This window comes from Cyprinus carpio, chromosome A23 (assembly GCF_018340385.1).
Source record: "Cyprinus carpio isolate SPL01 chromosome A23, ASM1834038v1, whole genome shotgun sequence".
In the NCBI taxonomy this organism is placed as follows: Eukaryota; Metazoa; Chordata; class Actinopteri; order Cypriniformes; family Cyprinidae; genus Cyprinus; species Cyprinus carpio.
Window position 1 is genome coordinate 7,809,368 of NC_056594.1, and position 27,135 is coordinate 7,836,502.

The 27,135-nt window shown below is 36.7% G+C and overlaps 1 protein-coding gene across 1 annotated transcript in view; it reads left to right on the forward strand.

The window, feature by feature from the left end:
- Positions 1-26,814, forward strand: part of LOC109091227 (plexin-B1-like) — a 67,168-nt gene extending 40,354 nt beyond the window's left edge. Inside the window, exons 4-38 of the mRNA XM_042712870.1 lie at positions 1,668-1,850; positions 3,333-3,461; positions 5,304-5,404; positions 5,531-5,663; positions 6,710-6,866; positions 7,537-7,645; positions 8,331-8,439; positions 9,483-10,169; positions 11,495-11,629; positions 12,248-12,370; positions 12,869-12,962; positions 13,038-13,204; positions 13,765-13,916; positions 14,074-14,179; positions 15,047-15,183; positions 15,446-15,625; positions 16,673-16,892; positions 17,002-17,244; positions 18,405-18,581; positions 18,672-18,820; positions 19,426-19,526; positions 19,635-19,849; positions 19,975-20,153; positions 20,304-20,370; positions 21,209-21,355; positions 21,540-21,678; positions 21,859-21,962; positions 22,064-22,148; positions 23,010-23,182; positions 23,260-23,420; positions 23,489-23,636; positions 23,738-23,802; positions 23,892-23,967; positions 24,443-24,517; positions 25,027-26,814. Of these exons, the coding sequence (XP_042568804.1) occupies positions 1,668-1,850; positions 3,333-3,461; positions 5,304-5,404; positions 5,531-5,663; positions 6,710-6,866; positions 7,537-7,645; positions 8,331-8,439; positions 9,483-10,169; positions 11,495-11,629; positions 12,248-12,370; positions 12,869-12,962; positions 13,038-13,204; positions 13,765-13,916; positions 14,074-14,179; positions 15,047-15,183; positions 15,446-15,625; positions 16,673-16,892; positions 17,002-17,244; positions 18,405-18,581; positions 18,672-18,820; positions 19,426-19,526; positions 19,635-19,849; positions 19,975-20,153; positions 20,304-20,370; positions 21,209-21,355; positions 21,540-21,678; positions 21,859-21,962; positions 22,064-22,148; positions 23,010-23,182; positions 23,260-23,420; positions 23,489-23,636; positions 23,738-23,802; positions 23,892-23,967; positions 24,443-24,517; positions 25,027-25,131 (5,331 nt within the window). The 3' untranslated portion in view covers positions 25,132-26,814. The remainder of the gene's footprint in view (positions 1-1,667; positions 1,851-3,332; positions 3,462-5,303; positions 5,405-5,530; positions 5,664-6,709; positions 6,867-7,536; positions 7,646-8,330; positions 8,440-9,482; positions 10,170-11,494; positions 11,630-12,247; positions 12,371-12,868; positions 12,963-13,037; positions 13,205-13,764; positions 13,917-14,073; positions 14,180-15,046; positions 15,184-15,445; positions 15,626-16,672; positions 16,893-17,001; positions 17,245-18,404; positions 18,582-18,671; positions 18,821-19,425; positions 19,527-19,634; positions 19,850-19,974; positions 20,154-20,303; positions 20,371-21,208; positions 21,356-21,539; positions 21,679-21,858; positions 21,963-22,063; positions 22,149-23,009; positions 23,183-23,259; positions 23,421-23,488; positions 23,637-23,737; positions 23,803-23,891; positions 23,968-24,442; positions 24,518-25,026) is intronic.
- The last annotated feature ends 321 nt before the right edge of the window (positions 26,815-27,135 follow it).

A 27,135-nucleotide genomic window follows, 5' to 3' on the forward strand; every position in this document is an offset into this window, starting at 1 on the left:
TTAGGAAAAAATAATAACCCAAGTGACCTGAGCCAGGGCATAAATAAGAGGCTTAGAAAAGCCCTGGAGAAATCAGACGATTTTATTGATGCTAGAAATATATTCGATTCATGAAGTGTTCATTTTACAGGAATATTTGATAGATGCAGTTCACTTGTACACTGTCTTCACATTGAAACATTATACATATAAATTATCCATATAAATAGGTTTTGAGGTAAACCATTTCCACATGATCATCATAGTAGTTTAACTTTGTTTGAAAAGCATACGAAAATGGGGAAATGATGCCCACAATGTAACTCTAGGGAACTGGACCACATCATTTTCCTCTAACAGTGTATTCAAACTAACATTTATCCTTATTTAGATGCATTGCCCCTCATTAATTCTCAGGCAAATTGCTTTAGCGCAGACGATTCTGTCTACCATGATCTGAGTGAATTATGTTTTTACTCTTTGATGAGCATAAGACAGGCCTACCTAGCATTAGTCCTAACAAGATCTTAAGACAAATCAAAGACCACAAGGATATGGGCTCACAGGCAAACAACCTCCTCATGACCTCCATGTATTTGCCTATTCAGCATCCAGAACCCAGCCTGCTCAGTCCTAAAAAGGGTTTTTCGGATCAATACACCCCCAAGCTTAAAATACTAATGATGTCTGCTAGAAAAGGGGGTAGAGAGGAGAAAGTCTGAAGAGGGTTACTTGTAGAAAGGAGATGATTGCCTGTAAAAGGGATAGTTTAGGGATAGTCACTTATTGACCGTCATGATGTATAAATCAATATGACTTTATTTTATAGAACACTGAAGGAAATATTCAGCAGAATGGTCATGCTGATCTTTTTAATACAATGAAAGTGAATTGGGTTATCTCCAAAAATGCTAAAAAAAAAAAAACATTTTTTTTTTTTAATTTATTGTTGCATTTGCTAAAATAATGATTTTAATGTTTGTCTGTTCATCATACAAAGCTATTTGACTTTGGACTTTTATGGCACAGTTTATACAGAATACTTTTATAATCATTTATTATGCTTTTTTTGTCCATATTGGAGCCTCACAGACTCTGGTCCCCATCCACTTTCATTGAATGGAAAAGAGCAGCTTGAACATTCTTCAAAACATCTTCTTTTGCGTTCCACCAAAGGAAGAAAGTCATGTTTTTAACAACGTGAGGTTGAATAAATGATGACAGAAGTTTTGTGTGAAAGATTCCTTTAAATAGGGATGTCACTGATCCACAGACAAACACTGCCACCCAAATACAGGATTCTTTGTGCTTCTTGCAAATCCTCAAACACTGAAACACATTTTTCTGATCCCCATATGTTCTTTAGTCTGGTACACAAACAGATCGCTTCTGATAATGAGGGAACATGGCATGACATGCAAGCTAGATTTCATCAAAGAATGCTGGAGCAGATTTGATAGTGTTAGACTCCAAGAAAGGAGCAGCTTTGCCATCCTAGTGTGAGACCAAGATAATCTTCATCTAATCTGGCTTTCTCAACTAAGAGGATCTGACAGGCTTGAGGCAATAGAACTACGGTGCAAAAAAACAGATTTGCAGAGTTTATTATTGCACAACATGAAACTGGATTATATCATGATGGTTTTGCCAAAACCAAAGTCACAAAAACTTGTTTTTGTGTCCCGCAGAACACCCTGAATGCTTATCCCTGTGGCTCGGATCACACCCCGAGTCCGATGGCGAGCCAGGAGCCGGTTGAAGCTGAAGCCGTATTGACCAGCTCATCCGCCCGTCTCACTGCTGTCACCGTTAGTGTAAAGGAGGGGCACACTATTGTTTTCTTGGGTGACTCCAAAGGCAATTTGCATAAGGTATGTGACATGAAAATTAGCCGTTTGACTGGTCATTTCTAAAACAATTTAGTTATGATTTATAGTATGCCTTTTAAACCACTAGGGAAATATTAGTCTACTTAATATGGTAATATTATCTGCCTACTTAAGCAGATGGAAAGAGATTTTGCCTGCAGGGTGAATGTGTCATAGCCAAGACAGTGCTGAAACAGCATACCTAAAGCTTTTTTGTGTTTCCTCAGTAGGACCGGACAACACAAACCATGCTGTGTGAAACACTGTATTTGCAGGATTGTGATTGCTCAGAGACCACCGGAGTCTCAGTTTGACAATGCTTGTAAATTCAAAGGGCTCCTGAGCTGAAATTTAAACACAGACCAAGTTGCGTCTAGGCCTTGCACTGACTGGATTTGCGTGTCTCAATGGGCAAAGGTTAAACCGTAGTGTTTAGTTAATTCTGGACAACAGTGCATAACCCAAGCCTCCCTACGACAGCCATCCACTGTTCTCTGCGGTTTTGACACATTTTGGCAAGTCAGTGTTATTGTTCACAAGCATGTGTGACATTTTCACAGTGGAAGACAAGTGATGCATTTAGACAACAACATATTAAATAGGCATCATAACAATATGCATAAAGTTTTCAAGTTTGGCTGTTTAATATGTTAAGTTTTATTAAATTATTATATTGCAACAACAGAAATGGGAAGTGTATGTATTGTGTATTGTTATTATATCAATAGAAATTATATTTTATATACTGTAAATATATGTTAACAGGTAGAATTGAAATATGAAAATAAAACAATACACAATTTTATATATAAAATACATTTTCTGGGGTTGATCCAAGAAAGAAAATGAACTGAAAAAAAATGAAGAATCGCATAAACATTTGTATTTTCCCTCACAAACAGACATGCAGGTACACCTCCTCTAACCCTACGTCTACACAACTATTCGGTCTTGCATGATACGATGATGTTGCAATGCATGGTTCCTCCTGCAGTAGACTGTAGCCGACAGTTTGTCAATGCTAATCCAGTTAAAATGCAAACCTGACTGGGTGGAGTGCGTGAGCAGCTCGCGGTGTACGGTGTCTGAGACTCTTAAGCAGGATACCTGCTCTTCTGAGGGGATTCTCGCTATTCTAATCTGGTTTGCTGAAATCAACCCATCGTGATAGAATTCAAGAGGCATTAGGCACCTCTGTCAGATCCTTGTATGTTGTTTTCCTTTAATAAGACTTAGAAGTGTAAGTCCTCTTAGAAGTGTAAGTCTCGAAACCATTTCAGCAGATACTTTCAGCACTTTTAGTTAGACCTGTCCACATCCAGCTGTTCTCGTGTCTCTAAGGTGTCCTGCTGCAATTAGTGCAGTTTCACAAACCTAAATGTTCAATTAAATCTTAAGTTCCTAGGAGCCGTTGTCCGGTTACTTATTAAAACTCTTTTTTTTTTTTTTCGTGGTGAGTTCAAGGTGCTTTTTATCTTATGTTAGGTGTTCCTGGGTAAGTCAGGAGAGGTGAAGAAGTACTCCACCCTTCTCATCCAACCTGGTTTGGCCATCAACAGTGACTTACTACTGGATTCCACCCATAGACACATCTACATCATGACCAGCCATTCTGTGAGTTAACAAATCATGTCATTAGTACTGCCAGTCGAAAATAATAATTAATAATTATAAATATAATAATAATTCATAATTATAAAATAATTATAATATATATATATTTTTTGAAAGTCTCTTATGCTCATCACGGCTCTATTTATTCAATTTTGTAAATTTGGTATTTTGAGCTATTATTACAAGTTTAAATAGTTTCGACATTAATGCAACATTTTAATAATTGAGCATGTTAGAATTATTTCTGAAGGAAATCAGTTATGATGCTGAAAATTCTGCTTTGACATCATAGGAATAAATCACATTTTAATATACATTCAAATTGTAGTTTATTGTAGCTTGTAGTTGGCCAATAACATGATATATATATATATATATATATATATATATATATATATACAGTATATCATGTTATTTGGCAATTTATAACATGTTACAGGCAAAAAAAAATTTATCTGCTGTAACTGGATTTTTTTTTTTTTTCATAATTCCAAATCACCCTTTAGTAGTGTTTTTTTTTTTTTTTGCAACTGTATCACAACTAAAATGTGCTTGAAAACTGCAAAACTATTAGGGCTGGACCAGAATATTCGATTATTTGAATATTCGTTCGGTGGGTTGGCATTCGATTTTCAATTGTGAGATTCGACTAATCGTTTTTTTTTTTTGAACACCTGGCATCCCCAGCGAAACGGTCTTCATTCGCGCTTTTTTACTATTGGGCCGAACAGGTCCTAAGGACTGTCAGGTACGGTTACAGTTGTATTTCCATGTGAGCCTGGTACGGCACGGCACGATTACAAACCGTTCTTGGCCTGGAATTCTAGGCACGGTAAGACAGCCGTGCTTCATGCTGTTAGAGTGCGTGACGTTGCCACTCTGTTGCCTGACTACCAGTTTCTCCAAACAGCCAAGTACACAGCTACGCTACCTTCAATATAAAAAAGGAAAAAAAAATTCTTGAGACAGTTTGGTCTGTGGAGGAAACATTTGCTCTTATTGATATTATACCCGTCATCGCCTTCTGTTTATTTTACTTTTTCAGTGAAGACTTGTCTTTTTTTCTGTTATTGAACAAAGTAAATATCAGATAAAAAAAGGAGTCCCAAAAACAAATATCTGATAATTGTCCATATCGCTGTTTATATTACACTTCCGTTACCAAGGCAAGGACTGACGCATTTGTATTGCATTTCAAAGAGCTCCGTTATAAGCGCCAGAGTGGAAAATGAAACCATATCCATGCTGACTGGCACGGAATGGAACGGTTGAGCCCGATAGTGAAAAAGTGGCTTTTGAATCGCCCATGAGTGACGCGATTCAAAATGCAAACAGACACACAGAGATTCCTGCCTTTATTAGAGAGAAGAATATGTTCAGCCCCTCCCTCCGAAGCTTCGAATATTCGGTGTTCATTACTATCAAAGCTTTGAAGCTCAAAAAAATGGTATTCGGACCAGCCCTAAACACTATATTTGTATTAACGTTACCGACCAATCGTGGCATGCAAAAAAGTGGGATCTATAGAGAACAGTCAAAGCAATGAAATGCTTAAATATAATGTTGAAGGACTGTACAGAACATGTCAATAGGAAAACAAAGCCAAAACCTGGACATTTTAGGCAATTTGGAAAAAGAGGATGTATGGTCACTCCAGTTGAATGATTTTTATGATATTCAAATACATACTGCAAAATTTCCACTCTCAGTCAGCATAACAAAAAGTTTAAAAGTACATATTTGATGTAGTTTATGATCACATTCACTCATATGCCTGGAGTGGAAACTCTGGATCATAGCTGTGTCTTGTGTGTGATTTCTCCTGCTGTGTCGTGTGGTCAGGTGGAGAAGAGGCCTGTGGCAGAGTGTGACAAGCACACTGATTGCACTTCCTGTCTGGCAGTGAAGGACCCATACTGCGGTTGGTGTGTTCTTGACGGCCGGTGAGTTTCTTCTTATAATTCCTGCAATGGACTGCAGTTTTCGGTTTGTTTTAGGAGTATTTCTCTCTGTCTATCAGTTATCTTACTCATCCTCCTGTCTGGTCTGTTTTCTCCTCGCTCCTCCAGGTGTGGGCTGCGTTCAGACTGTCGGCTGGGCTCCGTCGAAGGTCACTGGCTGTGGAGTTTTGATGAGCAGCAGCAGTGCTTGAGAGTGGAGTCACTGAGCCAATATAACGCCAGCCTTGGAGAACAGAAACAGGTATAAAATCATCCAGTCAGAATTTGTGATGATGTGGGAAATTCAGAGCACCATCAAAATTCAGTCCTCCTACAGCCATAAAGGCTAAAGTAAACCCTGCAATGTTTCAGTTCATATCTTTCATCCACTAGCATTCTAACGTTTGGGGTTGGTAAGATTTTTTTTTGTTTTTCAAAGAAGTCTCTTATGCTCACCAAGGTTAAAATACAGTAAAAACAGTAATATTTTGTAATGATACTGCAATTTAAAATAACTGCTTTCTATTGTAATGTATGTTAAAATGTAATTTATTCCAGTGATGCAAAGCTGAGTTTTCAGCATCATTACTCCAGTCTTCAGAGTCACAGGATCCTTCAGAAATCTTTCTGATATGCTGCTTTGCTGCTCAAAAAACATTTATTATTGTTACCACTGTTGAAAACAGCTGTGCTGCTTAATATTTTTGTTGGAAAGATTTTGAAGATTGTTGGTGAACAAACTGTTTTGGTTCCCATTGACTTCCATTGTCTTTTCGTCCATACAGTACAAATGTAATTCACTGGGAACCGAAAACGTTTAGTTATCAACATTCTTCACAATATCTTCTTATTTTGTTAAGAAGAAGGTATGAATGCATACAGGTGGGTGAGTAAATGATGGCAGAATTTTCATTTTTGGATGAACTATCCCTTTAATTAAACCTCTTGAACAGTAATGTATAGGAAATATATTATATCCAGAGCTATAAATGGTCAAATTAAATAATTGTTTATTTGTGTTTCAGTTAGCATATGGTTAGCAAGCTACAGTAATTAGTCTCTAAGCTAGCAGACTCTGCCACTGCACTCCCTAATGAGACAATTCACACATTATCTTGCCTCGTTTTTTTATGCTTAAAAGCTTTTTGGGGAATCATTGTCATATTTATTTAACTATTCCTTAAGGGATGCTTTTCTAATGAATTATCAAAGCTATAAAGCTTAATGACACAAAAATATGTTTTGTGTTACTGGACAAATGATTGCTTGATTATAACCATGGCTAATATGTGTCTTGTGTGTGTGTAGATTGCTGTGGGTGTCCCGGGTTTGCCCAGTCTGTTAGAGGGTGACATGTACTCGTGTTTCTTTGAAGACACTGAAACAGCTGCTTCGGTCCAGGGCACCACAGTCACCTGTGCCACTCCTGAGGCCCACAGACTCCCACCGGTACCACAGGGAGAGGGTGAGAAAACCCACACATAAATGATGTTTGACTTGTTTGAATCATTTTCAAGTTTTCAACAACTTGAAAAACTGGCCTCAAGGAACCGGTTTACAGTTGTAGAAACCTGTGTGTGATGTGTGCAGACCCGTTTATGAGCGGGATTGTCCTGATTGACTTTCAAGCACCAATCAACTTAATATAATTTCAGTCCAGATTGTCAGTGTGACTTTTTCTCACAGTTAAGAGTGACTTACTCTGCCGTTTAAAATTTTGGGGTCAGTAATACTTAAAAAATAATGATGCTTTAATTGAGCAAGGATGCTTTACATTGATCCAAAGTGACAGTAAAGGCATTTATTTAGTTTTATTTTGAACTTTCTATTCATAAAAAAAAAAAACATCTAAATCAAAAACATCAGAAAAATCATTTGACCAGTAGTACATCACCCTGAGATCACTCTGGAATGTTATAATAGTCATGTTCTAGTTTCACTGCACCGTTACTCTTCCACTGAAGCAATCCACTGAAAAGTTAATGACGCTACATGAATGGTGACATAAGCTGTGGATGGTGCATTTAACCTCATCTCACTATTTTTTAAGGTATTATGTGACATGATCTTCCAGCTCCATAATATCTGTTTAACAAATTGACCCAGAGTCCTCTCATGTTTGTCCTCTATAACAGATTCTGTGTCCGTCACGCTGTCCCTGCGCTTTCGGACGGTCACCGTAGCGCTCGCAGACTTCACCTTCTACGACTGCTCTGTGGCGCAGCAGCTCTCTGGCACCAGGCCGTAAGTCACATGGACTCTCCTGCATTTTAATGCCACATCAATAAAGCAAACACACAAATACAGTACAATGATTTCACTGTTTCTTAAAAAGAAACCCCCATCATGTTGTTTCAAACCTGTAGTAATTGAAAAATAACTACTAATAATAAAAGCTAGTTCATGTTAGCTAATGTTAACAAATAAAACCTTATTGTAAAGTGGTAGTGAAACGTTTCAGCCATATAGTGTCATGCCATCATCATCCAAAAGCAATATTAAAACCTCCATTGCTGAGCGGCTGTCATGTGTTGAAGAATGTCCCAGAGGCGTGCGAGGGGCAGGGCAGCTGTCTGTCTCTCCGGACCTCACTAACACATCCCTGATGATTTAACAGCTGTTTCCCACATTCCTGCCATATCCTCCGCCCTGACCATCCTCCCTTACCCATACACCCCTGCAGACAGCGGCTGATGGGGCGGCTCTCCCTGATGCTGTTTTGATTTGCGATGTGGGAAAGCTGTGAACTCAGCTCTGTGTTGTTTGATGAGTTTAGGGGAGTCATGTGTAATTCTACAGCTCAGCTATTTTGGATGCAGTGCTGCTTTGCTGTCTTCATCTGAATTCTCAGAGGGGTGTAGATGGGTTTAATTTATGCAGTCACTTTTAAACTTTTGGCCCACTGTGTTCTGTCTCACTCTGTTTGTAGGTGTAGAGGCTGTGTGAACAGCCGCTGGAAATGTAACTGGTGCGTCCACCAGCATGTGTGCACTCACCGGTCCATGTGTGACCGCGGTGCGATCATCTACAACCAGCATGTAAGTTTGTGTTAATGTGTGTGGTCATATCTGTGCGTTTGATATGCTGTGCAATTATAGTGGAGGGAAAAAGGCTGAGACCAACAGTGAAAGTGCATGTTTGTGTTGCTGTTGTTTTTTTTTACAAATTAGTTTTTTTGCTAATGTATATTTTAAAAATATACCAAATATTGTATCAGCTTGACAATTTGTGTAAAGTTTAAGTGGAAAAATTATTTGATTTTGTTACAAATGTACTTCTTTGATTAGTGAACTAGAAATAGTACAATATGAAAATGTGAAAATTAAATTTGTCATTTTTTTTTTCAAAACATTTATTATTTAAAGTTTTAAATCACATGTTTTCAGTGTAGTCTCAGTATTTTAGACCCCACTGTATGTGGTTTTGGCTCCTTTTGCTTTGAATAACCATTTTGGTTCATATTAACTACCATTTGAAAATCTGGAGACAGTAAGATTTAATATATAGGAAGAATGCATTAAATTGATGACAACAGAATATTAAAGACATTTATGTTACAAAAGATTTCTATTAAATAAATGCTATTCTTTTGAACTTTGTATTCATCAAAGAATCTTGGAAAAAAAGTATCAGTTTCCACAAAAATATTAAGCAAAACAATTGTTTACAACATTGTCATTATAAGAAATGGTTCGAAATCGGCATATTATGTGATTTCTGAAGGATCATGTGACCCTGAAGACTGGAGTAATGATGCTGAAAATTCAGAGAAAAATAAATAGAAAATATATTCAAATAGAAAACAGTTACTTGAAATTGTTAAATATTTCTCAGTATTAATTTTGTTGTATTTTTGAATTAAATAAATGCAGCCTTCAAATCTTCTTACAAAAACATAAAAATCTTACCAACCCCAGACTTTTAAATGGTAGTACACATAACGCTTTCTTGTGTTTTATGATTTTTAACATTTAATTCAGCACCATTGTTTATTGATTTGAGTTTATATTAATTTATTTCAGTTGCCATTTATTTCATTTTTCCCCTCATTCTCTCTGTTGTGTCCTGTGTTTGTCTAAAGTTTTCGCTCCCCACGTCTGCTCCTCAAACAATAAAAGACTTTGACGCGTACACGTACACCACCTCCACACCCACGACAACAACAACCCTCTCCACCACTGAGGTTGCCATAACGACCGAAGCCGTTGTCATGACTACCCCTCCAATGACCCCGCCCACTACTCCAGAGCCCACCGCCGCCCCCACCACCGCACCTCTGGAAACCACGACCCCACTCGACCCTCTACCCACCACCCCCAACCACGCTACAACCTCCTCTACACACCCATCCAGTGCCCCTACAGGGTCAACCGATACCATCACAGAGGCCACCACCCTATCGAAAAATGCCTCTTGGGTGGAGGAGAGCATCCAGGTAGGTTTGCTGTCAACACCGACCCCGCAATCATATGAAGAACTGGTGGGACGTTCGTCGAATGAAGAGGCGGCTGAAGTGACGCTGCCCGCGTTGAGAGCTGGGGAAGTGGTGACGATGGGGCCGCTGACTGAAGCGCTGCCCTCATCCTCCTCTGAAGTGGTCACCCTCTCGCAGGCGGAGATGAATATAGATGCACTTATAGACACAGACGTCCCTGTGTCATCAGCCAGCGCCCCCTCTGGCGAGGGCGAGGCAGGGCCTGATTCATCTGATTTCCCCCTCGCTCCAGACACAGACTACCAGTCCGACTCAGCTGACCTTTTCCTCCTGGTGAGTGTGGTTCCTCGGGCCAACTCTGCTCGCTGCAGATGCTGGAGGTTGAACGTACCTAAAGCGTAAATGACATGCGTGAATGATGGGATATATAATTAAATAGATGAAAGCAGTTCTGCTCTATTACTAATTCGACCATAATTATATATTAAAGTCGTTTAATGTCACAACATTAAAGCAATGTTCTGGGTTCATGATGATGCACAGGAATTCATTTTGACTCGTTCATCGGTTTGTAAAAACAAGCTAAAATCTGGGTTACAGTAATGCTCTTGCAGTTTAAATGGATAGTTCACCATAAAAAAAGAAAATTATGTCATCATTTATTCACTCTCATGTCGTTGCAAACCTGTATGACTTACTGTGGAAAAAAAGATGTTTTGAAAAATGTTTCTTCTGTCCATTGACAGCTTGTAAAAGAAACACTTCAAAATAGTATTTTTTTTTTTTTAAAGCTTTTTTTTTTTTTTAAAGCATATACCGTATGTGAGCTACATACGGTATATGCTTTTGCTGAAGCCATCAGCCACCATTATTTAAGCCTATTTCTTTAATCGTGTTTAGCAGCAGAATACCTGGTTATAAAAAGGAAATACATTACCCATGATTCTGCAAAAAAAAAAAAAAAATCTCCACCAATCAGGGAATTAAAGCAAGCAAAGTGAACCGAAAGAGCTCTTTAGTGCCCGCCCACTCCCATGAAGCACCACAAATCACGCAATAGTCAGTCTCCCTATGCTTTCAAACTGGTAAATATTGTAATAATTGTAAAATATACTATTTCTGTGTGTATGTATGAATTTACAGGCCCATAAATGTATCCATGCATCCATCATTTTTCACCGTGTCATTCACAATGCTTAATGGGATTGTAGTTCTTTCCCTCATTAAAGCTGATAAGTACACAGTCTTGTACTTTTGTCTTTTTGTTTAGTTTTAAAAACATTTTTTTGCTTCAAATCAAAGTTTTTAATGTTGTAATTCGCCAAGTAACTGGTTGATTATACATGGATTATAACTCTTTAACAAAGACTTTTTTAAAACCACCATGGGAAAAATAAATAGAAAATGTTGCACTGTATTGAACCCAGAACATTTCTTTAATCATTTAATTAGCTTCTGTTGGCTGTTCCCCATGTGTCTTTTTTGGTCCATTTTGTTTTTCATTAAATCCCTGTTTAACACACTCACTTTTGTTGTGCTGCCATTCTGCTTATTATACGTCTTGCTTTAATATAGCAGAAGATGAGAGATATTCCACGTCTGCTCTTTTCAAAGCCGTGGTGTGTGTAATGAAGTGTGTTGTCTGTGTGTGTGATCAGGAAGAGGAGAGTTTACTCGTGAGCAGAGGTCCTCACACCTGTCCATGTGTGGAGGGCATCCAGGGCAGCTCCCTCCTTCCTGTCAATGTCGAGAGGAAGATCACACTGCTGGGGCACAACTTACACCTCTATCAGGTAATCAGCGTCTTGAGGCTTGTTGGGGCTTGACTATGAGAATAATGACTGGTAATGCTCACATAGACAGCAAGGGGCTGTCTGACTGACATGCACAACAACCAGCAGTGGTTTTTTACCGGGACATTTAGGGGAAGTACATCTGAAACAAATCATCCCACATTTATTAAATAAACCTGCATTAAGGTTTGGGGTCAGTAAGATTTTTTTAAAATAAGTCTTTTCTACTCACTAAGGCTGCATTTATTTGATTGAAAAGTGCAGCAAACAGTAATACTGTGAAATATTATTTAAATTTTATGAAATCACTGTTTTCTATTTAAATATGTCAAAGCTGAATGTTCAGCATCATTACTCCAGTCTTCAGGGTCACATGATCCTTCATAAATCATTCTAATATACTGATTTGCTGCTCAATAAGCATTTTTATTATTATCAATGTTGAAAACAGTTTTGCTGTTTAATATTTTTGTTGAAACCGTTATGCATTTTCATGGAACTTTGATGAATAGAAAGTTTAAAAGAATTGTGTTTATTGGGTGTATTGTGTTGTCTGATTTATTGATGAAGTGTTTCAAAACATGTAGGCCATAAAAAGAATATATCTGTGTGTTTTAAGACAAAGATCTGGATTATCAGTGTGTGCTGGTGATTGAGGGCCGATCGGTGGTGGTGGACGCTTTTGTGGAAGTGGACGACACTCAGCCATCACTGTTCTTCATTACCTGCCAGCTACACCAGGTCTGCTAAAAAAAATCTGTAAAAATGTGTATTAATTTTAAGAAATTTTCCATGTTGATTTTTTTACACGTGTTTTACCTGCATTTTGAATTTTAGCTCTTTTTTTTTAACAATGTACAGTATATTCGCATTGTTGACATCTTGTTATAGTTTTTATCAATGTTTTAAATTACTTTTTTTCTTTTTTTTTACGTTTTATTAATTGTGTTGTTCGTTTTTTATGCTTATGACATTTTTATTAATTAAAATTATATTTGTTTTAGCACATGAAGTTATATTTAATGAAAATCTGAAATGTTGTCTTGGCAACTAGCTGAAATATGTTTACTTTTTATTTTTTTATTTTTTTCATTATATTTAACCATAATATAATTTATCAGTAATTGTGTTGCTGGCACAACCAATATGTGGCAGTATTATATAACATCCATTAAATAACTGAATGTAAAGCTTTGTTATGGTGTTTAAAATGATTGTGATTGCATTTCGGTTTCAAAGTACTCTTACTCGGCTGCTGTGGAGGAATACAGGAGCATGATCTCAGTCAGGAGGAGGGACTCTTTCCAGATGGATTACCCAGAGGACCTGCACGGTACGTCACCAGTTGTTTGCTGAGGTTATGAATGTGCTGTACTCTGTTTGTGTCACGTGTGTTTTGTCTCTGCAGTCCGGCTGTATAACTGCTCGGTGGGCCGGTCCGACTGCAGTCGCTGTCACACGGCCGATCAGCAGTACGAGTGTGTGTGGTGTGAAGGGTCTCGCTCCAGCTGCGTCTACAGGAGCTCCTGCACCGAACACGTCCAGCAGACCTGTCCTGCCCCTCACATACACACGGTGAGGGACACACCTGTTTACTTGTGCTTTTTGTGAGCCATTAACACTATACTCAGTTTTGTTAAAGTGATAGTTCACACAAAAATAAAAATTCTGTCACGGTAAAAATATATATTATATAACATATAAATATATAACAATAAAAAATATCACGGTTTCCACAAAATATTAAGCAGCACAACTGTTTTTAACATTGATAATAATCTGAAATGTTTCTTGAGCAGCAAAGCAGCATATTAAACTGATTTCTGAAGGATCATGTGACACTGAAGACTGGAGAAATGATGCTGAAAATACAGCTTTGCATCACATGAATAAATTACATTTTAGAATATATTATTTACATAGAAAACAGCTAGTTTAAAATTTTAATAATAATTCACAATATTCCTGTTTTCCTGCATTTTTTATCAAATAAGTTCAGCCTTGGTGAGCAGCAGAATATTAAAAAAAATCTTACCAAGCCCAAACTTTTGAGCAGTGGTGTAGTGTTTTAAATGCACATCTATGACTTTGTCATCATTGAGTAACTTCATTACACATTTTCTGGTTTATTGCAGATCGAGCCTCTTTCTGGTCCAGTGGAGGGTGGCACAGTGCTCACAGTGTCTGGCTCTAATCTGGGTCAGAGAGCTGAAGACATCCAGCACTCTGTGACTGTAGCCGGAGTCCCCTGCACGGTCATCCCTGACAGATACGAGGTGTCCTCCAGGTAATATGATATGAATATAAGAGAGGACATGCTGTATATTACTGCCACTCGTTAATGACATTGTATAAATAGCTTCAGGCCATTCAGCTCCACAGTGTGATGAAGAGTATTGACCCAGTGCACTGATTAATGAGAGGTCTCTTTGTGTGCCTGTTAGTATTGTTTGTGAGACCACAGCGAGTGCAGGGGAGCAGAGCGGCCACGTCTCGGTGCAGGTTAAAGCCGGAGGAATCGGCCAATCTGCCCAGCGCTTCCGTTACCAGGTGACTATTAATCCAGCAGGCCACAAAAGGGATGAAAATTGTTTAGCAAGAATTAATAACATGCAAGGAATTTATTCTGTATTTATTAAAGGCAGGGAGGTATTTGACCATTTTAAAACAACTTTTTACACTACAGAATGACTTTTCTTAAACAGTGTTTTTGTCTTGTCATACTTATTTTTGAAAGGTGTTTTTGGAGTATATATTTTAATGTTTATTTTAATTTTAAAAGGCATTTAAAATATAATTTATATATATATATAGTGGGATTAATGCTTCAAACAAGAAAAATCTTTTCAAATATGGTGAAAAAAAGCTAAAATAGTTATGAATATATATATATATATATATATATATATATATATAATTGTTTTAAAAAGGATTTTTTAGATACATTTAATGGAAAATAAGACTAATATTTAATAGGATGAGGAAATATAGTGAGATTTATGCTTCAAACTTGAAAAAAAAAAGTCTCAGTTTACTCAGTTTAATAAAGTAAATGCATCTTATTTTAAGGGTTTTTAGATAAATTTACTGGAAAAAAAGACCAAAATATTCTGCATTATTCAGGGACTTTACCACACAATCTAAAGGGGGGGGGGGGGGGGTATAGTGCGCTTTTATGGTTTAAAAAAAGTATTAAAAATGTATTTCTTAAATGTAAAAATCTTATACAATTCAGTTATGTAAATCTATCTTATTTTAAGGATTTTTAGATAGTTTTCCTGGCAAACAAAAATTTATTATTCAGGGCTTTAACAGAATGAGGTCATTGTGTAACAGCACACATGTATAAGGCAGTGTTTTCTAACGTGTGTGTGTGTGTGTGCGCGTGCGTGCGTGTTCTGTTTTCCTAAACTCAAGGACCCAGTGTTATTGGGAGTGTCTCCACTGAAAGGCCCAATGTCGGGCGGCACATCACTCACCATCACGGGACAGAACCTTCTGACGGGCCGTCCCAATGAGATCAGCATCCTGATTGGTGGAGTCCCATGTTACATGTAAGCGACTGTGTAGAGCAGCGTCCTCTACAGCCGTCCAGTCAGACAGAAGTCATCTCTGCAACTTCTATCATGTCAGCTGATTATGTTATGAATAATGAATCATCCTTCTGTTAACGTTGGAAGTCTTTGTAGATCTAAAACAATGAGCGGTGTTCTAAATACATCAATTCATGAATAGAATATACTCCATAAATTATTTAATGATTTATGACTATTCACATTTGGCAGCGCAGAGTTTTAGTAGTCTGTGTCTTTACAGTTCTCCCAAGCAGTACAACAATGAACATGTTGAGTGTGTGAGTGGAGGGAGTAACAGAACCGGAGAGAGCGGCGTTACCGTGCGCTTCGGGAGAGCTGAGCGCCATCTACAGGAAGTCCTCTATCAATACACCCCAGACCCCAACGTAACCCATGCTGCTCCCTCCAAAAGCTTCATCAGGTGAGAAACATGAGAACTTAAGCATAGTTTTATTTTATTTGTTATTTATTTTTTACAGAATTACAGTAAGTATAAAGACTTGTTTTTTTAATGTTTTTTTTTAAGTAAATTAAATATTTTGCCAGTGGAGTGAGAACAATATTTTCTCTGAAAACAAGTCTTACACAAATCAATAAAGTTATCTCATTTTGAAGACTTTATTTTATTTTTTATGTTTATTTTATTTGCGAAACTGCTTGTCCTATGTCGAGGAAATACTGTAGCCTATTTCATTTTATTTATATGAAAAAGTTTCATTATACTAATATGTTTTTACAACTTATTTCTTTTAAACATTTTGCCAGTGGAGTGAAAATCCATAAAGTTGTATTATTTTAAGGATTTTTGTTTATTTTATGTGTCTTATTTTGTCTTACAAAACTGTAAAAGGTACAAGACTTGTTATATATATAGAGAGAGAGAATATGTTAATGTTTATTTTTCATTAGCTTATTAAAGAAGGACATTTAGTGAGATGTATGCTTCAAATAATAATAATAAAAAAAACATTTTGCCAATGTATTTTTTTATTTTTTTTTTTATTTTTTTGAACAAGTCTTATTCAGTTTAATTAAGTAAATTAATCTTGTTTTAATTATTTAATTTTATTTTTTAACAACTTAAGAAATTAAGACTTAGGACTAATTTATGTGGAGTCTTTACCGTAAATGTGAGCAGTCTTATATATGTCAGTGTATTTATCTCTCTGATTTCTTTCTGTATGAGTACGTTAACACATGCCATCTTTTTTTATTTTAAAAGTTCAAGAAAAAAAATGAATATGATTTCTTATATTAAAAACTCTTTATTGTGATTTACAGAAGGGTTGCACATTGGTAATATAATTTATGTTATATATTTGACACATTTGATCTGTGATTTGGAAATAAAAAATGAGTTATTAGTCCAGCATATATAATAACAACTGATCTGTGATTTGGAAATAAAAAATGAGTTATTAGTCCAGCATATATAATAACCATCTCATGAATCATGTGTGTTTGTCTAAGGGGGCCGTATCATTCGAGTGTCTGGCCATCATCTGGACGTGGTACAGGAGCCTCGTATCCACGTGACCCTGACGCCTCTGGAGCCACACTCACAGAAGAGGAAGAAGAAGAGGAGCAGTGTGGATTACAGTCTCCTCAGAAGAGCTCGGCGGATCGTCCCAGAGCCCAACTGTCCTGAAGACAGTCTCTGTGTCGTCAAACAGGTAGAGTTCACACAAGTGAGTCTGTGCTTGTGCCTTCTCACAAACAACCTGTTCAATATTCACATGTCAGTTATTAGAGCACAGTTTTTTTCACCTGGTTTCCTCTTGTCCTGTTCCTGATCAGCTGGAGGAGCGGTGCACAGTGAACAGCTCAACTCTGATCCTGTGTCCCACTCCGGAGGTGGGGCCCGAGGCCCTGCGTGCTGCTGTCAGTGTGCTTTTCCTTCTGGATAACCTGCACTTTGAGTTTGAGACGGTCAGTGGCAGCCCCTTCAGTTATGAGCCCAATCCTGTTCTTCATAGCCTCAATCAACACGACCCCAGCAAACCCTTCAGATACAAACCTGGAAGCATCATCTCTGTGGAGGTCAGTCCCTTCTCACCTGTGTATTTATGCACAGAAGATTTATTTTGTTATTTAAAAAAAAAAACATATGGTAACTATATAATTCAAAGCCCCAAAACTAATAATAGTTAATATAACTGAACTTTGTATTATATTACATTATATTATATTAATAATACCATCCTAGATTTCTTTTTAGGATGTTTATTTAGAAAAAAAAAATATTGCCATTATTACCATAAAAAAGGTATTCAGAACCAGAGTTATTATAGTTAACTAAAACAAAAACCATAAAAATAAAAAAATCCTACTAAAAATAAAATAAACTTTAACTGAAATTAAATAAATTATTTAAAAAAAGTTTAACTTGATTAAAATGACTACAACTAATACTGAAATGAATAAAAAATATATTAATTTATTTATTTATTATTTTTTTAAAAATATATAGACATTAAAAAAAGCAATTACTAATAAAAAAAATTACAAAACAATAAATTTACAAAAATTTTAACTAAAATGAAAATGAAAACGGGAAATACCAAAATAAAACGAATTCAAAACAATAAAAAACTATAATAGTATCTAAATGAACTGAGTTTTGAGTTATAAATGTTCAGAACTCAAAACTTCCTTACCAGCACAAGTATTATATTATATTATATTATATTATATTATAATATATTATATTATATTATATATATATTATATTATATTATATTATATTATATTATATTATCACCCAATATCGTCACAGGAACCTTTTCATTGTTTGTATCCCTCCGCTTGGAGCATTTCTCACAGCAAGTGTCATGTTGGATGCCTGAATCCACTATAATTTTACAAATACTACTGTTGTTGTGTGTAATTTGTAGTTTTAAGAGTTTTTTTTAGGTGAGAATGTAGTTGTTTAAACTTAAAGTTAATAAAATTACAAATTAAATTACAATAAATTATTAGCATTATTAGTATTGTATTTTATATATATATATATATATATATATTATTATTATTATTATATAAAAATAAATTATGCAATAAAAAAAGATTGCATTGTGCTATTAAAACATACTGTAACTCTAGATTGGGATCTTTTCTGATATGTGTGTTAATACACAATAGATTCTTTTGTTATTTACACACTTGAATGTCCCATGAACTTGTCTGAATTTGGATTCTAGGGGGAGAATCTGGACTTGGCCATGTCTAAGGACGAGGTGGTTGCTCTGATTGGTGATGGAGAGTGTGCTGTGAAGACTTTAACCAGAAACCACCTGTACTGTGAGCCTCCGACACAGCAGCCGTCAGTGGCAGCGCTGAAGAAACGAGAGGCCGCCGACACTCTCCCAGAGTTCACTGTACGCCAACTTGTATCTGAACTTTTATTAATTTTGTGGTGTGTCTCATGATACGATATGGAAATCAGTTTCTTGTGTGTGTTTGTGTAGGTGAGGATGGGGAATCTGAACTTTTCTCTGGGACGGGTGCAGTATGATTCTCAGGGCCCCGCTGCGTTCCCTCTGGAGGCCCAGGTGGGGGTCGGGGTGGGAGCCTCCATCGTGGCTCTGATTGTGCTGGTTATCGTACTCATATACAGGTATTCCCAAACAGATTATCCAGTTTATTACTGATTATTGACATGCATTGGGATCAAAAAGTATGAGAAAGCTAGTGATAGTAGCACATTTTTAATTATATTATCTTTATATTATATTTATTATAACCTACCTATAATACCTACCTAGATTTATTTATTTACAATACAGTTTTGATATATATATATATATATATATATATATATATATATATATATATATATACACTTATATATTATATATTAATAAACTTAATTAAATTAATAAATTGATTTAATTAATAATAATAATAATAATAATAATAATAATAATAATAATAGTACAATTAATTAATTATCCTCCACGAGTCCAACTCCACAAGTTCTTAATCTGATTATAATATTATGAAGCATATATCTAACAAATATGTTCGATTTAAAGTATTTTTTCAGACTTTGGACCCCACTGTACAATACATATGTTTATGCTTGGTATGCTTTCTTCTCAAAACGTACAATAAATCAGATGACTAGGATGTGCAGTTGAGAATAAACAGACATTACCAGACTCAGCAGTGTGTCGTTTATTTTTGTGTGTGTGTGTGTCTGTGTGTGTGCGTGTTTAACAGGAGGAAAAGCAAGCAGGCACTGAGAGACTATAAGAAAGTCCAGATCCAACTGGAGAATTTGGAGACGAGTGTCCGAGACCGCTGTAAAAAGGAGTTCACGGGTCAGAAGCTCCCACATTGAACATCAGCCAGACTCTGCCGACATGCCTGAAATGCCTTTATAATAAACCGTGTATGTGTGTGTGTGTGTGTGTGTGTGTTATGTGCAGATCTGATGACTGAGATGATGGATGTGTCCAGTGATCTCATGGGCTCTGGGATTCCAGTCCTGGATTATCGTAAATACTCCGAGAGGATTTTCTTCCCTGGTCACCGTGATTCTCCTCTGAGACGGGACCTTGACGTTCCCGCCTGTCGCCGGGCCACAGTGGAGCAAGGCCTGGTTCAGCTCTCTAACCTGCTAAACAGCAAACTGTTCCTCACGGTGGGCTGCTTTCCTTAAAACCTCTGAGAAAGAATGATTCAAACAACCAAACTGGATTATATAGACCATAAACCTTTAAGGCTGGTAGTGTCTTCATTTCATAAACGCCATATACTTCCCTACAGTTCATCCACACTCTGGAAGCCCAGCGGACCTTCTCTCCACGGGACAGGGCGTATGTGGCCTCCCTCCTCACGGTGGCGCTGCATGGCAAGCTGGAGTATTTCACAGACATCCTAAAGACTCTGCTTAGTCACCTGGTGGAGCAGTACACCACTAAAAACCCCAAACTCATGCTGCGCAGGTCAGTAGTGATGAGTCTCTCAGATCATTGAATCCATGTTACTGTACACTGAAATCATAGATTCCCTACATAAATTTACAGGATGTGGATCCTTTTTGACTGATAATTGTGGCGTTATAATTCTCAGTGGAAATCTCTCTTCTGTTGCAGGACCGAGTCTGTGGTGGAGAAGCTGTTGACAAACTGGATGTCCATATGTCTTTACACCTTCCTCAGGGTGAGTGATGCTTGTGATTGGCTCACAAGGACTCAGTAAGAGATACAGTGAACTGGATGAGAGAGAAGTTAAAAGAGGGGAAGACAAGCCAGTAATTGTATTTAAATATTTAACTAGACCATAAAAAAGGCACAAATTTCTAAGTGTTCTAAATGATCAGCATTATTAAAACTTTACTGTCTACTGTGATTATACAGTAAATGTAGGAATAACTTTATTATTGTTAGTAGTTATACAATAAAAAAACTAACAACACTAAAACAATGATTATACAGTAAATGTAGGAATAACTTTATTATTGTTAGTAGTGTTGCAAGATGAAAACTTACTGGACTGAATCAACATAGGTTTACTTGATCATCTATTTTTAGAAAAATAATTCATTCCCCCGCAATGAGAATATCATAAATCTAAGCATTTAAATATCATACTTTAAATACTTTTTCATCTATCAAAATTGTATTGCATTGCATTATATGTTTTGCCCCCGAAATAAAAACAAAGAATTTAAATATCATCTTAATAAGACATATTATTGTGTGATATAGAGTGAAAATTGATGTTTATATGCATTTTAATTAAGTAGTCTGCTAAACAGTTATAAAGATTTCATTTACTTACATTATAAGCTATCAGAATTATATTCCTTTACCATATAAATATCAGTTCTGCACCAACTGCACCTTGCATATTTTTGTTCAGTTTGGTCACGAAAAAAACACGTGCAGACTTTTTATATAATTTTGACCCATACAATGTATTTTTGGCTACTTTGGCTACCCCAGCGACTTAAGACTGGTTCTGTGGTCCAGGGTCACATCCATGTTTTTATGTATAGGATACAGCAGGTGAGGCGTTCTACATGCTGTTCAGAGCAATAAAGCACCAGGTAGATAAAGGCCCAGTGGACGCTGTTACAGGCAAAGCCAAATACACACTCAACGACAACCGACTGCTGCGCGAAGACGTGGAGTACCGCACGCTGGTGAGACACACACGCTCTCTGCATTACCATTATGATGCAGAAATGAACATTATACTAAGTGTTGTGCATGATTTAGACTTTTACAAGAAAGCTGATAACTCTTTCACACATGACATATAACATGGCAGAGTCCGGAAAAAAATATAGAAAGTTTTTCTATGTTTCTTTGCGTGTTGTCCCATAGACTCTGAATGTTCTGGTGAGCAGCGGGGGTGCTGGTGAGTCTCAGACCGTCCCTACTAAAGTGCTGGATTGTGACACCATCACACAAGTGAAGGAGAAGATTGTGGAGCAAAAGCCCTCCGCAGACTCTGTGCATCTGGGTAAGACCCTGATACAATGTTTAAAAACCGAGCCGAACATTTAAAGAAATGTATATTTTTATGTATGTTTACTTGAAATACATAAAGATTAAATAAAAATGATTAAAAAAATATTTCTATAATACTGTGTAATTGAGTATTTAATGATAATGTGTGTTCTTGTAATCTTGTGTTTTATAGAGTGGAGGGCGGGAATGGCTGGTCATCTGATCTTGTCGGATCAGGACTTGACATCAGTGGTTCAGGGGTCCTGGAAACGCCTCAACACCTTACAACACTACAAGGTCTCTCAAGTTGTTCTTCAGCCTAATGGCTTTATTTTGTGGAGTAAGACTTCACTAGCTGAGTCATTGTTGATTTATAAGTGTTTCCTATATCTCTGCAGGTCCCAGATGGAGCCACAGTAACACTGGTGTCCCGACAGTCCAAGCAAATCCACCACGACAGCCATGACTACATACCAGGAGAGAGTACGTTTGCCTGTTTTTCAGCATGACATTGTGTTTCGTTTTTAGTTTAGTTTTTTTTTTCTTTCTTTCTTTTTCAAGAGAACTAAAAACATAAAAATTGACCAAATCAATGCAGAATTCAGTTGATATGCAGAGTTGAACTATCTCAGAAAAAAAAAAAAAAAAAAAAAAAAAATATATATATATATATATTATATATATATATATATATATATATATATATATATATATATATATATATATATATATATATATATATATATATATATATATATATATATAATTTGTTATGAATAGTATGTTTTATTTTCCAAATAAAAACAGGGAGAAAAAAAATCAAATTAATTACATTTCATTTTTTTTATATTTAATTCACTGTGTTATTCACTAGTAGATATTGCTGATTGTTTATTGATTATATGCTACCATTCAAAAGTTTGGGGTAAGTAAAAAGTAATTAATGCTTGTATTTAGCAAGGTAGTAACTGATCAAAAGTGACAGTAAAGACATGTATAATGTTACAAAAATGTAACTTTCTGTCCATCAAAGAATCCTGAAAAATCCTTTTTGTAGGTTTCTGCAAAAATATTAAGTGTTTTCAACATTGATAATAATAATAAATGTTTCTTGAGCAGCAAATCAGTATATTAAAGTGATTTCAGAAGGATCATGTGACACTGAAGACTGGAGTAATGATGCTGAAAATTCAGCTTTGCATTGGTGAACATGAGGTGTTTTTCAAAAACAAAAATCTTTTGAACAGTAGCGTATAATCCAGAATAATCAAAAGAAAACCATTTGATCAAACCGCTATTACAGATTTTCTCATATTTTCATATATTCTTTCTTTCCTCTCTCAGAGACCCCGATGTTGGAGGATGGAGATGAAGGAGGGGTGAAACAGTGGCACCTGGTGAAGGGCGGTGAGGAGGCGGAGCTACCCAAACACAGACGGGGCAGTCTGAGAGACAAAGAGCGTGAGAGAGCCAAGGCCATCCCAGAGATCTACCTCACACGCCTGCTGTCTGTGAAGGTACCACACACACACACTCCACTGTCACACTTCACTTTAAACAGGGCCAGATGGGTCACCTGTACTGTGTGTTTCAGGGTACACTGCAGAAGTTCGTAGATGATCTGTTCACTGTGATTCTGAGCACCAGTCAGCCGGTTCCTCTGGCTGTCAAATATTTCTTTGATCTGTTGGACGACCAGGCTGCACAGCACAACATTACAGACCCAGAGACAATCCACATATGGAAAACAAACAGGTTGGTAAAGATGAGCCAAGTATCATGGGTAATTAGGTCACAGCTTATATTTTGACTTTGTTTTGTAGCTTGCCACTGAGATTCTGGATTAATATCTTGAAGAACCCTCAGTTCATCTTCGATGTTCAGGCCTCTGACAATGTAGACGCAGTGCTGTCGGTCATTGCTCAGACCTTCATGGACTCCTGCACCATCGCCGAACACAAACTGGGCCGGGTAAGCCAATCACAATGAAGCTGAAGGAGATGGATTGTGAGAAGAAGCCAGATTAAAAGAGCAGCCGCTAATGACTTTGGTTCTCTGTGTTGTACATACAGGATTCCCCAATCAACAAGCTCCTGTACGCTCGAGACATCCCACGCTACAAACAAATGGTGGAGAGGTGCGTTCAGATAGCTCATATTAATGCAGTTTAATGCTTAATGTGGAATGAGATGTACTCACCATACCTTGTTGATTGTATTTCATCAGATATTATTCAGATATAAGACAGACCATCCCTGTCAGTGACCAAGAGATGAACTCTTCTCTAGCTGAACTCTCCAGGGTGAGTTATGGGACATTTACCTACACTGTGAAGGCCAGGTTACCATATTTACAAATTTGATGATGACGAACAGCCTGCAGTGGGTGCAAATTACCCACAAATAAAGGGCCCTCCCCTGATCCCGTGTGTGAATGATCCTCAGTCATTTAGTGTATGACGCCCAGTTTTTCCTCTGTTACTATTGACAAAGTCAGCAAGCGTGTGATGCCTAGTGTTTTAAAATCTGTTCTGATTTAAAAAGTCGTGTTTGGGAATTATAGGAATTTTAGTGTGATCCATACACATAAACTACAGCAAAATCAGTCAAACCCTAATTAATGCCATATATATGAGGCTACGAGGTATTTATTTTATGTAAATCATCCCCCCACAGTGTGACAACAAATTTGTTATGCCAATATTAAATGCATTTTTGAATTACTGTATAATGAATTCGTTATAATAATATTTATCTTCTGTTATGCTTCCATTGCAGAACTACTCTAATGAAGTTAATCATCTAGTGGCATTGCATGAGTTGTACAAGTATATCAACAAATACTATGATCAGGTGAGAACTTCAGTATATTCTATATATTTCTCTCTCTCTCTGTCCCCCTATTTGATTATTAAAATGAAATCATGTTTTAACTCAAAGTTAAAACATAACTCTTCTTGTGTCTGTTTTGGGTGCTTTGCCCTTCAGATGAGTTATTGATATTTGCATTCTCTGGTGTGAATAGTGATGAAGGAGCTTGACAGCATGTTCTTCTCGTGCACTCATGCTTTAGCTCATGTGTTTTATAGCAACCTAGTAACAATAACAATGATGCACAGTATTAACGGTGACAGAAATAGACTCTTGTTGTTACAAGAGTTAATGTTGTAAACATCTACTGCCCCACAATTACAAGTAGAACAATATTTGCCTGTAGACATAAGTTTTATCATGAGGAACTACATTGTCTGAAACATTTTTACATTGTCTGAAACTAAACAGCCAACTTAAATTTAGGGTGATGATTTACATATCAGGAAATGAAAAGATCCCCCATCCCCATTGTTTTGTTTTTTCTTCAGATCATCACAGCTTTAGAGGAGGACTCCACTGCTCAAAAGATGCAGCTGGGCTACAGGCTCCAACAGATCGCTGCAGCTGTAGAGAATAAAGTCACTGACCTTTGACCTGAAACCTCGGACAGACGCTTGAAAAGACTGTGAAAGAGACAAAGCCGGTGACAGAAAGAGACCAGAGACCTTGCCAGAAGGCATGAACTCTTACTTCCTGAAGACTCCAGAGCACAGAGGATATTTAAGAAGGAATGATTACGATTAAAGACAGCATTCACAGATTCGAGAAGCGTGGATCTCTCGTAGATGTTACACGTACACTGTTGCTGGTCTGTAGAGCTGCCCTCCGTTTCATCTGCACAGCCGTCACGCACCAACACTGTTGGCGGGGCATTTCTGAGAGAAGTCCCTTATCTGATGCGCTAGTCCTACAGGGTTTTTTGCATTGAGACGTATGGCCCCAAGCTCAGAATGTTGAAAACACAACGTTTTTTGTATTTAAAAAAAAGAAGTCTTACAAAGGCCGACTTTCTGTTTGGCGGATTCTTGATAAACTGATTATCCATGCGTTTGGTGTGATGCGCTTTATGTTGCAGCCTGTGACTTAATAATAAAGAACTCAAAAGAAAAAGAAAAAAAAAAACAAAGGATGGCTTCTAAGGACAACTAAATGAAATTTCTTGCTCAACACTCCAATAGACCTTTTGTTGAGTGTTTTCTTGAAAACTCTTTTTATCCAGATTTTTTTGTTTTGTTTTAAATGAAAAACACTGTTTTAAGGGACCTCACCCTAACGGGGCCATTTGAGATGTTTTCGTGTGGCACAAGGCTACAGTATTATATACATTAACATGCATGGATACTCACTGTGAATTTTCGGTTGGCACATGCATGTCGCGTGTGCATTTTATTGTCGATTCTGATTATGTAAATGGCAGGTTAACCCCGATTAACACTTGATTTAGGTGAATAGGTTTCATGTAACGTTCACAATGCTCAGTTGTGCGTTTGTTCTAGTCATTAAGGTTTGTTTCTTCAGTGTTAAAGTGTGCTTTTCAATGTTTTTGGTTGGCTTTCAGTAAAAGAAAAAAAAGTGTATTTGGCTGTCGCACATGTGTATATCTGCGATACATCCCTGCACACTTGGCTGAAATAGTTATGCCGGAAGTATTTAATTTATGCTGTTTTGTTTTTGTTTTATATATATATATTATTTGTGCGATCATGACCATCCTTTCAAGCGTTTTATATATTTTCACTTTTTTTGCCAAATTTATTCTCCAGCTGTCACGCTCTTAATTCTTCTTCTTCTTTTTTGTGATCAGATCATGGCTAACATAAATTAGATTTTTCTATTTTTTAAGTTTTCTGAACACTGAATGCACATTTTATTATGAGCTTTAGTGCTGTGCATTGCTCGCACGTTTTACGTTCTTATTGGTTTTTATGTATTTATTTATTTATTTTGTGTTTGATTAATGTACAGACCAAATTTGGTAATTATGATCCACCCCTCCCAAATTTAAAATTAACTTTTTTTTTTTTAGCTTGTAATCTACAGTGAACTGACTGCAGCTGTCACTGTTTGTTCAGATCTCTCCGTGCAGATATTCTGGTCTTATTTTTGCTGTAGTTCACTATTGTGCTCACTGTTTTGTAAGTATATGTGGCTGTGATACACTATAGATTATTTTGTAAGTCTTGGCCTATTTGAAGCGACTGTAAATTGTTTCTACCATCTGTTGTTCTTTTACCTGTGCATTTCTATTGTAAATAAAATGTTGCTATAACTCAAAATGTTTCACAATTTGTTGGACATTCAGCTTTGCTTTAACAAACTCTTCAGAAAGTTGCATTGTAAGACAGAATGATTGCATCTTTGTATTAAGATGTGTTTTACAGATATTTTAGAGACAGAACCATTCTTTTTATAAATAAAGATAAAAAATAACTACTAGTAATCTATTAAAACAAGCATTTTTTTGTTTGTTTGCAAAGTTTGTTTGGCCTATGCTTTAGTTCAAGTGAGCAGCACAGCCACCTGTCTCCTCATAATGTCTCTCAACTCTGAGAGAGAGAGAGGGTTGAGGAGCATTTGGAGGAAAATAATTCATAAAG